The sequence below is a fragment of the Lepidochelys kempii genome, chromosome 1 (assembly GCF_965140285.1).
Source record: "Lepidochelys kempii isolate rLepKem1 chromosome 1, rLepKem1.hap1, whole genome shotgun sequence".
NCBI lineage: Eukaryota > Metazoa > Chordata > Testudines > Cheloniidae > Lepidochelys > Lepidochelys kempii.
This window is the reverse complement of record NC_136380.1, coordinates 240,816,527-240,828,952: the sequence shown is the minus strand read 5'-3', so window position 1 is coordinate 240,828,952 and position 12,426 is coordinate 240,816,527. Positions and strand designations below refer to the sequence as shown.

The window sequence follows — 12,426 nt, the reverse complement described above, 5'->3', positions numbered from 1 at the left end:
CATTTAACTGGGTTGTTGAATGCTTGATTACTGCAAATGAGCATACATTCTCAGTAATCATGTGGCAAACTATATGCACACAGTGCTAAAATTCTGGCCCCATAATGATGTAAACAGATGCCAGTGCTCATTTCATAGCCTACCTGGGACCATTTAAATTTCAACACTACTAATCATGACAGTCTAAGAAAGAGTGAGCTGGCATCTTGACATTTTCCACACACATTTTGATAGTCTCTTTTTCTAGTAGAGGCTCTTTGCTTCCTTGGTCTTCAAAGCATGACACTGACAGTCTGTTCCACTGAAACAAGGCTTGTCCTGCCCCTTCAACCTGAGAATTTCTTCTATGTCACTTTTTCCACCTTTGTAGCATCATGGCAGTGGAGGGGCACATGGCTTGCATATTTTTTAAACTGCTGTTACAAGATGCTGTGCCATCACCTAAAATGCAGTGTGGCATGACATGGCCTGCACCCTTAAACCACAGGCTTTGTAATACACAGAATCTTACAGATCTGCAACACGAAGGCCGAGTCACAGTTGTAAGGGCTGGGCATCTAAAGATGTTCTTAACTAAACCAGTCCCCCTGCCCCCTTCTCACACTGATGCTTTACTGACCTGCTTGTTGCTTAGGTGTGTACCAGCTACTGCCATTTTAGAAAGAGTAATGCCACAGTAACTTGTTTTAGGTAAAAACATCAAATGTGAGCCACTGTCACAAAATGTGTAAAAGTGTCACCTTCAAATGGGTGAATATCTGACACTGGCCTGGCTATGTGTATGTTGGTTTTTCCATTTGGAAATTGTGGTGCAGTGTCCTATAGCGAGGATCTAACAGACGAAAATAAATTCTTTACAATACCTTAAAAACACAAAATTCAGCAACATATTTTATGGATGCATAGATAAGTAACACACTGGTGGGCAGCCCATTCTGAAGGACCCGGAGCTTGGGGGACAGGATAAGAGGGTGGCTGGTTATAGTTATACATATACTGTGCATATACATATGTGCAGTTAGGATGAGGAGCAAGAGGACAAGAGTCGCCAAACAGTAAACAGTGAGCTGTACACTATGGCAGCCAGAAACGACAGATTCAGCAGTCTGTCCATGTTGGCCAGCAGCAAGGACTTGATGGGGTGATGTGCAGCCATCCAGTAAATGCTGCTGCCTTGCCAAAACAGTTACAGAAGCAACGTTTCAGAGGTGCGCTAATTACTCCTGTTTGCAAGGGCAACTCAGCTAGACGTCACACAAGTTACCCCTGTTCTACTGTATTTTTTTAGACCCTTTTTGTGGTTTATAGAATTTAACACCTCCCTGCCCCAAATCTCCACACTCCCTGATTTTGTAAGAGATTCTAGGGAACCACCTAGGAAAAGCAGCTGACATTTAGCATCTTTCCACTCCCTTGGTGCTTGGATGGGCAACATGTTTCAGGTTTGTGGAGCATGGCTATTTCCATAGTCACTCCTGGCTCTAAAGTGTCCCTGGCTTTAGCTTAATTGACATCTTCTTTCTTGGTCTCTTCAGCAGGAAGCTGTAATTTGCTCCAGACACTGCTTGAAACACTCTCCCTAATCTCTTCACTTTCAAGCAAGCACCAAGATCCCTTTGTCAAGGGGTGGGGAAGGATGACGATTACTCCTCAGTTTATAACCCAAATCAAAACGTTAAACTACTTTCTTCTTCTCCATGTACACAGAAGATGTTCTTTTCTGTCTTGCCTGCCTTTGCAAGGGGTAAGATGAAAGCCCAGTTCATGCAAGAATGGACAGTGAGCGAGGCATGCATGCACACTCCCCCCTCCTGGTCATGCAATAGCAACAGGGCCATAGATCCAGTGTTAAGGTACCAGCTCAGCTGCTGAAGGCATGGAAGGAGGGCGGGCAGGGTTATTCTGAATTGGTAGAGAACGAATATCACCAAACTACCTCCAGAGACCGTCTCCAGCCATGCCTGCACCGCCTCACGGCGTACGGAGGGAAGGTCGGATGCTGAATTTAAAAAACAATAAATAATGATAGTAAATCAAAAGTTAGACACAAATAAGTGTATGAAATTGAAACACTAGAGAGAAATTCCTCAAAACCAAGAGCAGAAATAAAACCTAGACCTTGTCAGATGATGGAGATTGGATTTGAGGGTTAAATTAGGATAATGAGGTGTAAATACCAAATCTGCTTTTAGGATCCATGGAAGATAAGGGTGTTAGTGAGAGCTGAACATGTCCTCAGTGTCCTGTTTGCAGATTCCAGCCATTTTGGTCAAGCTGGCAAGAGAAGCCAGAAGATGAAGTATGACCACACAAATAGTGCTAACAAAAGCCAAAGGCTGTATTGATTTCAGACTATATTGCCTAGGTTTGGATGCTTACAAGGCAGGGGAGAATTCCTAGTAGAGCATGAGAGCTCACCGAACACATCTTTCCTGGGTATCAGCATGTTGTCCTGCTCCTTTAGATCTAACCATCAACTCCAGAGAGTGGTTTTGAAGTGCTCTCTAAACAGCACATGTGGTAGGACACTGCTCAGTCATGAACAGATACTTGAAGTCTGTCAAACTGACCAATGAAACTTGTGGAGCATCCACACAGCCACACCTTGCATCAGCCCCTTTAGAAGCTGCTACTACTGTTGAACAAACCTTGATTATTGCAATGAAGCATCTAAGTTATGGGTCCGTGAACATCCAGCTCTCAGTTTGGCCTATTCTTTGGGGAAGGAAAGATTTCCTGCTTCCTGAAGGAAGTTGGAAATGCCACGGAAGGGATTGTCTGCACCATGGGAAAGGGTCAGCACAGGTTTTCCTTCACTCTACGGACAACTGTAACAGTATATCATGGAGGCAGCTGTGCCAGAGAGAGAGAGGAGTTGGGATTTAGAAACAGGACACTGGTAGCTCACAATTCTGGAGTGAGTGAAAGTCCTTCTGATCGACTTTTGCTTTAACCTCTCTGTGTTTGCACAAAGAAGAACATGTAGGAAAAATAAGAAGAGAAAATATAAGCTAAAAGGAAAACAGAAATGGCAGCACCCTTGACTTGTGGTCACTTCTGTTATCAGTGGAAGCTAAACTCACCTTAAATATGGTAAACTTGAGGAACAATGTCAGGACTTACTCAGGGTTCTTAAACTTCAAGCAACATTGGTCAGGAATGTTTAATGCTATAACACTGAGGCCTGTGTTTGTATAATTGTGGGAGAAGGGAAATAATGATCTATCTTTATAGATCACCTTTCACTTCAAAGAATCCCAAAGCACTTTACAAGCTACTATATTTATTAGAATAACTTCCCCCACCACTGAAATGTAGCCACCTTTGGGGTGAAATGCAGCACTGAATAATAAATGCACACACCAGGCAGTAAAACCACTCCCAGCTGAAACTACAGAGGAACCTTAGGCAGAAGATAGTTACCTGGAAAGAATTTGGCTAGGGAACAAGAGTTAAGACGCCCAGCTCTTACAACAAGTACCATGTGATTTTTAATACCCACAAGCAATCAGGACTTTGGTCTTAAATTTCCTTCGAAAGACAGCACCTCTTGCAACACAGTTCTCCTAAGATCATTCTGGGAGACTGGTTTGGTACAGACTTGGAGGGAAGACTACCAACTACTGAATCAAACACCACAAAGTTTTGGTTTTGTTGACAGTTGGGCTTTCCTTACAGCTCTTCAATACTAGGAAAGTAGGCCCCACCCTGCTTAGCTCAAGACATCTGACAAGATCACAGTCCCAAGTGTGGGGGATAGTGTGGAAGGTGAATCACAATGAGATTTATGAGAGATGTTGGAAAGGGTACTAGCATTCTCTATTTTTTTCCTTCTCCAAAGTGACCTTATAAGCAAAATGGCATCTTGAAATGGTGACTCACTTTGCTGAAGAAAAAAAAATAAATACTGTCAAATCTCAATACAAAGAGCCAAACAGCAACTGGCTGGCTCCTTGGGCCTGCTGTGCTCTTCACCATTTCCTGAAGATATCATGCCCCTGCCAGATGCAGATACAAAGTTTGAAAAACAGCAGCAGAATATATTCAATGTAGAAGAGAAAACTGTTCAACCCTTCAGAATAAGTTTCTTTTGTTTTTCCAAGGCCTGGACTCCTCATCACCCCTATCTTGAAGGAACAACGGGCTGAATTGTTTCCTCTCAAGTCCAGGACACTTTAAATTTGTTATCAGGGCCTTGCAACCTGCAATATCAAATGATTCCCATCCTGTAGCAGAATGTTACACAGAGTCTAATTAGATACACAAGACAGGAGAGCTCACTCTGCTGTGTTGACTTAGAAAACCCAGTGACTTAAATGGAGACCGACCTCAAAAGTAAGAAGTTTAAACTAGTGTTTAGTTTCAGGAAGCAGAGCCTTTGAATCACTGTTCACCCATCTGAAGAAGGCTGCGCTTGAAAGAAGCAGAAGCAACAGAGTTAAACAGCTGCAACTGTGATCTGGGGATCGATGCAGCAGGAGATTACCTCTGGAGGTGGAGGACTTTGAAATTGGGACCATTTTTTCCTCCTCCTCTTTCTCGCGGATGTGTGTCCAGTGCACATCTGCCAGGATCTCCAGGGGATCTATCGGATTTACAATCTGCTGTAGCCTCAGGTTTCCAGCTAGCAGACAGAGGATGAGGCAGATCAGGATGTGGGTGGGAAGGGAGGAAGGATAGGGTGGAAAGAGAGAAAAAAAGAGGAAGAGAAAGAAAACACACCACAGGAAAGAAAATATAAGGAAAGAAAAAAGAAAATATTACTTGCCAAGATCAGTTTGCCAGACAGACAGACAAAGCTTTGCATCATGTGTGCATGCATCTAGAAACACACAACCATTCATAATCCTTAGATTCCTGCTCCACCCTGAAGCTGAATAACGCTAGCCCAAAGGCACACTACACCTCTATTGCAAGCAGCACCCTGGCAATGGAAGACACACTCTGAGCATCCAACTGAGATTTGGTAGGTGATCAATTAGCAGGAATTTCAGCCTTATTCAGCCTATTCAAAATGAGTATTACCCTCTGTATCCTGCTGGCAAAAGGCATGGGGATAATCTGCATTCTGGGCTAAATTCCACAGAACAAAGGATCCATTCACTTCTCAGTGGCCCTCAACATTGTGGAAGTGAACTTTTGGGGGTTTGAATCCCAACTTTTCACCCACATGTGCAACAGAGAAACCATAACGTCTCTCTTTGCCGGCTACCATCAGACTGACCAGCTGCATGTAGCCTTATATTATCCCATTGGATTTTTGCTCAGTTTAAGGTTTACAAGACTTTATTCAGAGCATCCTAGCTGTGTTGTTGGAGTAGTGAGTGGGTGCTAAGGGGGCAGCGTCATTTTACAAGTAATATCAGCATTCTAATTGAAAATAATGAAAATAACCTCTTCTCTCCTTCGAAGGGGATTTCCTTTGACAAAAGTGTAGGTACATATGGCTAACCGCTTTAGTAGGTGTGTATTTCAAGGTTTTCAACTAGACAGTTTGAGTCATCCACCCTGGTAGCAATTCTCTTAATTTCCCCTTCATTGTTGGTTTCTTTGTGGTGCAAAGGACCCTGGGAAATTTGATCTTGGGTTCTCCTTGCCATTTTCCTGCAGCAAGGTATACAGGATTCTCCATGGCTGATCTGGCCACAGATTGCAGGGTTTTATATTCTGGCAAGCTGTTTTCTCCACTAACCACTCCCCACGCATTGGCATGCACTAGACACAGCCGTTCACATCACAGGGCAACAAGCCATCTGTCTCTGCACAGCAATGAGCCAACCTTCACTGACTGCAGATTGTCCATGATGTAAGGCAACAGGCTAGGCTCCATCTGAGAAGCCTGGAACTAGGCATTTGTCAAAAATGTACCAAGGAAGGACTGTCACACACTAGAATAACCCACAGAAAGCCTGTTTGTGGAATCATAAATTAGGACTTCAGCCTCAGAAATGACTGTGGTATCACACTTGGCACTTTAACCGTAGGAGAAAACTGATATTGAGGGAAGAAGCACTTATCTAAGCACAAAATTATTTGGTAGTTAGTCAAAGGGACAAAAGAAAGCAGAGAAATGCACAAAAAGGGAATGGGATTCAATTTTAATCTGTATTTCACAGGTTTCTCAGTGTAACGATTCCTCTTACAATCAGCACAAAACACGATCCTACCAGAACTATTGGACATCTGGAGGGAACAAGAGAATACTCAGGAGTGGCTGATAGGGCCCAAGTCACTGGCCAACAAATGGAGCAGTCTGATCTTTCCTCATTGCACTTGTATTCCAATGCTCCCACATGCAGACTCTGAGATCAGTAGAGTTAGTGTTTACACCACACCACACAGCTGAGTTAAAAGGTTGAGGATTACCAGCAACAGCTGGAAGTGGGAAAAAAATATATAGACACTCAACAAGTCTCACAAAGAGCAGGTCCCACTTGATCTGCAGGACTTATTCCACATTATAATATGGCTTTGTATCCTGACTGTTGGGGACTTAAACAGGTATGACATCACCAAAGAAAGGCCCAATCAGAATGTGAAACTGGACCAGACACAGGCCTGACATCTCTAACTTTATTACCTGATTATTCCTTTTACACAATAGGTATTGTAATGTGCTTGCTACCCTATATGCTACCACTACCTTTCACTGGATGGAATCAGTATTGCTCAAGTGTGTGTCACAGGCTCTGTACTACTACAGCAAATCGATTCTCCTTTATTTCAAGTGCTAGGAGTCTGTCATTTACAGCAGGAGGATCTGACATCTCAGGTTTTTAGTGGTCAGGTTATACAGCACGAGAAGCTAAAAATAGATAGCATGTGTTTGTTACAGTAGCCATAAACCCATTAAGGAGATGAAATTGGAGGATACGGAGAGACCCTTAATTTTAATGATTTTTGTTCCAGATGGAAATGACATGCTTTCACTGCAAATGCAGCCATAGCCTGCACCCGCTGGCTCCAACTCACCTGCAGCACTTTGCATGCTGCTTTACATTTTACTCTTATGGCTTGTCTACACAGACACTGCATTAATTTAAAAGTCAGTTTAGTTAAACCCATGCAAACTCCAATGTGAATACACAGTCATATCTGTTTAAAACAGGCTATATCAATGTAGCTTGCTCCTGTACATTTACCAGTGTAAACTAAACTAATATAAGACAAACTTTTACCAGTTTAAGCATATTGGTATCAAAATTACTCCTTTATTTAAACCTGCACATCTGTGTGTGTAGACCAGGCCTTACTTAAGAAGCAGACCCCAATTCAGCTTTCTCAATAATGTAAAACTTTAAAGAGCCCAGCCACCTGTGAAGTATTGGGGGCTGGCTAGAGGGCAAACCTAGTGTTTCTCTGATGTCTGACCACATGAATGCAGGCTGACGGTGTGACAATCAGAGTCCAGACAACCCAAGAGGAGAACGGGGGTCTGGAACCCCCAAAAATAAGCCCTTGAATCGACTGTATACAATGTTACAGTGCTATAAAATATGTTGAGTTAGGTCTTCTGTGAAAGCTGGTAAGGTTTTGTACTTGATGGTCATCATGAAATATGTATACAGACTGTGATTATGAATTTATGGGGAGACACGGGACTGGAAGGGCTGTCGGTGTCACCCCACAAGAAGTAACTAGGCTGGCGGAAGCCAGCGTGAGACCTTTATGCTTGCAGGCTGGCTAGTGGTGTCAGGTCTCTGAGCCACAGCAGCACACCATTAAGGCACCAAAGGTTACACGGCAGGCAATAACAGAACCCCTCACTAGGTTAGGTGAGCCACAAAATATTACAGAAGGATTTCAAATGGCTGCTGCTGTGGCTTCCCCCAAGGCTGGCCACTAAGCTTCACAGGAAGCTGGATCCTTTAGTTCACCATTACATGAAAAGATAATTCGGTGAATTCCAGAACAGCGTGTTTCCCCCTCTAGCTTCACTGCCGCAGTCAACAGCACTTTAGGAGTGGCTGGGCTCTCTCACAATTTAACTTTATAGTTCAAAAGTTTAACTGGAAGCTGTTCCAGTGTTCCCAAACCTGCTCTCTGGGAACCAAAATTAAAGTGGGACAGCTGCTAGGATAGAGAAGAGTGGAAGTTAAGGAAAAAGGCAGCAGTCACCCCTACGTGCCTGTGCTCTCTGGCCATCTGGCTACCTTCAATTCTCACCATCAAAAATGTTAAATCAGGGGCGATTTAACATTCCAAACAGAACTTTTCTGATAGAAAGTGAGTGTTGAAAGTGGCCAAGGGACCCAGACTTCTGCTCAAAGCTCAGCTAGACTCCAGGGGGAGGGCAAATGATGGAACAACGGCTAGAAAGGCTAGGAACAAAAGATATTTATATATACTGTATGTATATTTTCAAAAGAGCAAAGAAAAATGTTGATATTTTCCCATATGATTTTTTTCTCTTATGCTCCTATGAAATCTTTCAGAATGACGCATATGTTGCATTAAAATACTAAAAAAGTTAGTTTCAGGCAAAACAGAAAATATAAAATAAAGGAGGTATATTCTACTAGCAATAAGCTACAAAAAAAAGACATGCAACGCTGGCTCTCCGGTGCACCCATTCATTTGGGTGAAAGAACTCAGCCTTTAGTCTCATGTATCCTGGCTCATATGAGCAATGTCAAAGTAGCAGGAATGAACATCCTCTTGTAGCCCAATGCTCCAGGAAAATAACCATCAAAACAAAAATGGCAACAAAGTGCCTTATGGGAAACAGTGCATCTAGCCAAGCAGGAAGTGATCAAGCAAATGTAAAATATTCCTGAAATTAATCTGAAGTGTCTCAGTGCTCTCTGGAGTCAATCTAGCTTTCCCAACCCTCCCACACAAAGAACGGTAAAAAATGTGATACAGCCAAGCAGTGCCCATACTTGGATCACGAGAGGATCCGTAATTCCTGAATCAAACTCGAGAGAGCTGGTAAATGCAATTTACTAAAAACAGAAAATCTTTTCATGTGGGACCTGCTCTTTAAAATGTCAGACCCGCCTGAGGGCAAACGAAAGCGGTGATGATACAAGGGTACCTTTAAAAGTACCCGTGTCCTCTTCATTTGAGAGACGTTGAAGCCAGAGGCCTTGCTGGAGCTCTCTTGCCCACGGGTAATACTCTCCCTCTACAGCAGGGGGAGCCACACCCCCACATATAGCATCAGATGCACACACACAAATAATACAGAGAGAGGGAAAGGACAGAGAATCAGAAAGCAAAAAGTTATTGTCTGGAAATCCAGTAAGACTTACTGTACTCATCAAAGCTCCCTGTTTGATAGGCAAACTCCACTGGACAGAGGTCTGGGAACGTCACAGTTTAGTAGACTGACAAACAACATGCATATTACTATACTTAAACTGTGGTCCTGGTTCTGACAGAGATTTCAGCTATGGAGTTCCAGTTTCCATGTGGAAAAATATAGACAAACCACCTAGTTAAAAGGCCATCTCCCACACGAAATGACACCTGAACAGGATTGCCTCCGAGGCCCAGCATAAGTGGACCTCTCCTCATACTTTCAACATTACATGGCCAATGGCCTTTATGAAGCAGGTCTTTGTCGTCTGGTAGCTCTCATGAAAGCAAAGGGGAAATGCAAGTACCCAAGTCATGTTCTGAAAGATAAGATCCAGTCACCATTTGGAATGGCGGTAAAGCACGGCAAAGATACCCATTTCCAGAACAAGCTCAGTATGGTTATGACTTAAAGAGGTGCAGGGGAGGAAATCCTTCCATAACTCCCCCCCACCCCTTTTCATAAAGAAACGCTCAGAGCTGGAATAAAAACATCCTGGAGAGCACAGGGGTTCAACTCAGGCTGCATATTGTGTAGAGTCTCCTGCTGACTTAGGAGAGCTGGATATTTCTCCTGGGGTCCCATTCATATTGGCCATGGGGGTTACTGCTGGGTGATGTGAGGCACTCCCTCCTCCTCCTCAAGGCTGAATGCGCTGCCTGTGCAGCGCCCCCAGACCTTGCCGGCCAGAGAACAGAGGGCCAAACCCAAATTGGATTCCTCTACAAACAGGTGAGAAAATAGCACAATTGTCACAAAGCTTAGAGTTACACAGAGGAGAACCAGCAAGAGGATTAGCTGCGTGGGTTAGACCATTATAGTACAAGTACGCTCCACCCAGGGGAAAGTATCTTCTGGCTGCACCCTGCATTCAGGCATAAAGTGCCCCCCTTCGAGCACTCTGAACCAAACATGGGACTATACTGATCCAGTCAGAATACTGAGTCCAGAGCAAGTGGAGACAAGAATTAAACCCATCTCTCTCATCAGGCTATACTGGGGAGCGGGGTAAGATACTGTGGTTGGTTGAGGCCCACTGTTATAACCGTATATGGGAAGTGTACTGTGCTGTTACTAGTGCTCTAACTGCCCTGTGGAGAGAGATCTTCTGTCCCTGATGTGGTCAACCCATCATCATTTATCTGCACTAAGTTCACTTACAAATACAAAGCAATGGTAAATGCAAAGATAAAAAGAAAAAAAAAACTGATATGAAAGACAAGGCCTTTGGTTTGACATGCTCTTTGGGTACGTCTACACTGACGCTGGGATTGCACTTCCCAGCGCAGATAGACAGACACACATTGCTCTGCCCGAGCTAGTGCACGAATAGCAGCAGTGTAGCCGGGGGTAACATGGGCTGCAGCTCAGGCTAGCTGCCAAACCTGCCCAGACCCCTCTCCCAAGGTACGTACTCGAGCAACTAGCCTGAGCAACTAGCCCAAGCCACCGCCTGTGCTACCCCCGACTACACTGCCATTTTTCATCTGCTAGCTCAAGCAGAGCTCGCCCGTCTAACTACCCACGCTGGGAGGCACATTCCCAGCTGCAGCGTGCATGTGCCCTTTGACTCGGTTCCTCCACTGGCTCCCTTCCATCAATATACCCTCATAAGAGCCTCTCCCATCCCACCCCGATTCACTGCTTCCCCATCAGCCCTCAGTGGTTTTCCTGAGAAGAATAAGGTATGATCTAACTCATCTCATCATAGGGGTGCCTGTCTAACACCACTCTGTGCTGAACAGAGGTACTTGGCTCATAGCAGAAGGAAAATACAAACCGATCTTTTTCTAACCTTCACTAGACTCTGTGTCCTCCTCTTCTTCCCCCTCCTCTTCCCTGTCTTCAGCCTTGTGGTTTTTCTGACTTTCAAGCTCTTCCTCATTCTTTCCCTTCAGAAGGGCATGGATTCGCACAGCCTCTTTCCAAGGCACACCTCCCAGGTCTGAGGTGGGTAGCTGTGGCTGCAGGGGTTCCTCTTCCTCCTCCTCCTCCTCCTCCATCTCGGATTCTGAACTACTGTAAAGAATAAAAACGAGACAGAGAAGTATATTAACAATGCATCTTAGTTGAGTTTATATATGGCTTACAAAAACTTCAGTACAAACTATAGTATGTGTAATGGAAACCATATTTTCCCCTTCTGCTTTCAACATTTCATTGCACTATTTTAGAAATAGTGGATCAGGTCAAAGGAGCTTGATGCAGAGGCTGTAGGTAGATCCAACAGCGAAAAGGTACTGGATCCAGTTCCTGTTAATAAAGGGGAGTCAGAGGAAGGGTAGTTGTGGAGATCTGTCTAGGTTCTTATATGCAGTGTTGTTGTAGCTGTGTCGGTCCCAGGATATTACAGTGATAAGGTGGGTGAGGTAATATCTTATTATTGGACCAACGTCTGTTGTTGAGAGAGACGAACTTGGGAGCTGCATAGAGCTCTTCTTCAGGTCTGGAAAAGGTGCTCATAGCCAAGTACAAGATCGAACAGATAGTTTAGCATCTGTAGTTAGCACATATTCTAAGGAACCATTCAAGGTGAAAAGGAAAGGAGTACTTGTGGCACCTTAGAGACTAACAAATTTGTTTGAGCATAAGCTTTCGTGAGCTACAGCTCACTTTGTCGGATGCATTCAGTAGCTCACGAAAGCTTATGCTCAAATAAATTTGTTAGTCTCTAAGGTGCCACAAGTCCTCCTTTTCTTTTTGCGGATACAGACTAACACGGCTGCTACTCTGAAACCAGTCAAGGTGAAGTGGCCCGTTAACACCCTTGTAGTCACAGGACAAAAAGGGGAATTAGTGGTTTACAGATTATTGTAATAAGCCATAAATCCAGTGTCTCTATTAAGACTATGAATTTTAGCATCTAGCAAGGTTATACATTTATCTCACTCACCTTGTCTCTCTAGGTCAGTGGATCTCAACCATGCGGGCAGCCCAATCAGCACACAGCTGCAGCCCATGTGACATCCTCAGGGCCATACAGGTAGTACATATAGCATGTGGATGCGGCCCACATAACAAAGAGAGGTGCATATGTGGCCCACAATTGTAAATAGGCTGAGAACCACTGCTCTAGGTTCTTATAGGATACTCATTATCACAGTATCTAAGTGCAAGTGGGTTCA

The 12,426-nt window shown here is 44.0% G+C and overlaps 1 protein-coding gene across 5 annotated transcripts in view; it reads right to left on the bottom strand.

Annotated features, from left to right (window-relative positions):
* The window catches only part of MICAL3 (microtubule associated monooxygenase, calponin and LIM domain containing 3), a 243,355-nt gene that overhangs the window by 46,748 nt on the left and 184,181 nt on the right, over positions 1 to 12,426 (bottom strand). For 2 of the 5 annotated variants that reach the window (XM_073319697.2, XM_073319780.2), the window contains 4 exons: positions 11,097 to 11,320; positions 9,038 to 9,127; positions 4,487 to 4,624; positions 1,937 to 1,999 (listed from right to left, as the gene is read on the bottom strand). In XM_073319697.2, coding sequence (XP_073175798.1) covers positions 1,937 to 1,999; positions 4,487 to 4,624; positions 9,038 to 9,127; positions 11,097 to 11,320 — 515 coding nt within the window. The remainder of the gene's footprint in view (positions 1 to 1,936; positions 2,000 to 4,486; positions 4,625 to 9,037; positions 9,128 to 11,096; positions 11,321 to 12,426) is intronic. The other 3 variants (XM_078849782.1, XM_073319771.2, XR_012155812.1) reach the window with 2 other exon arrangements.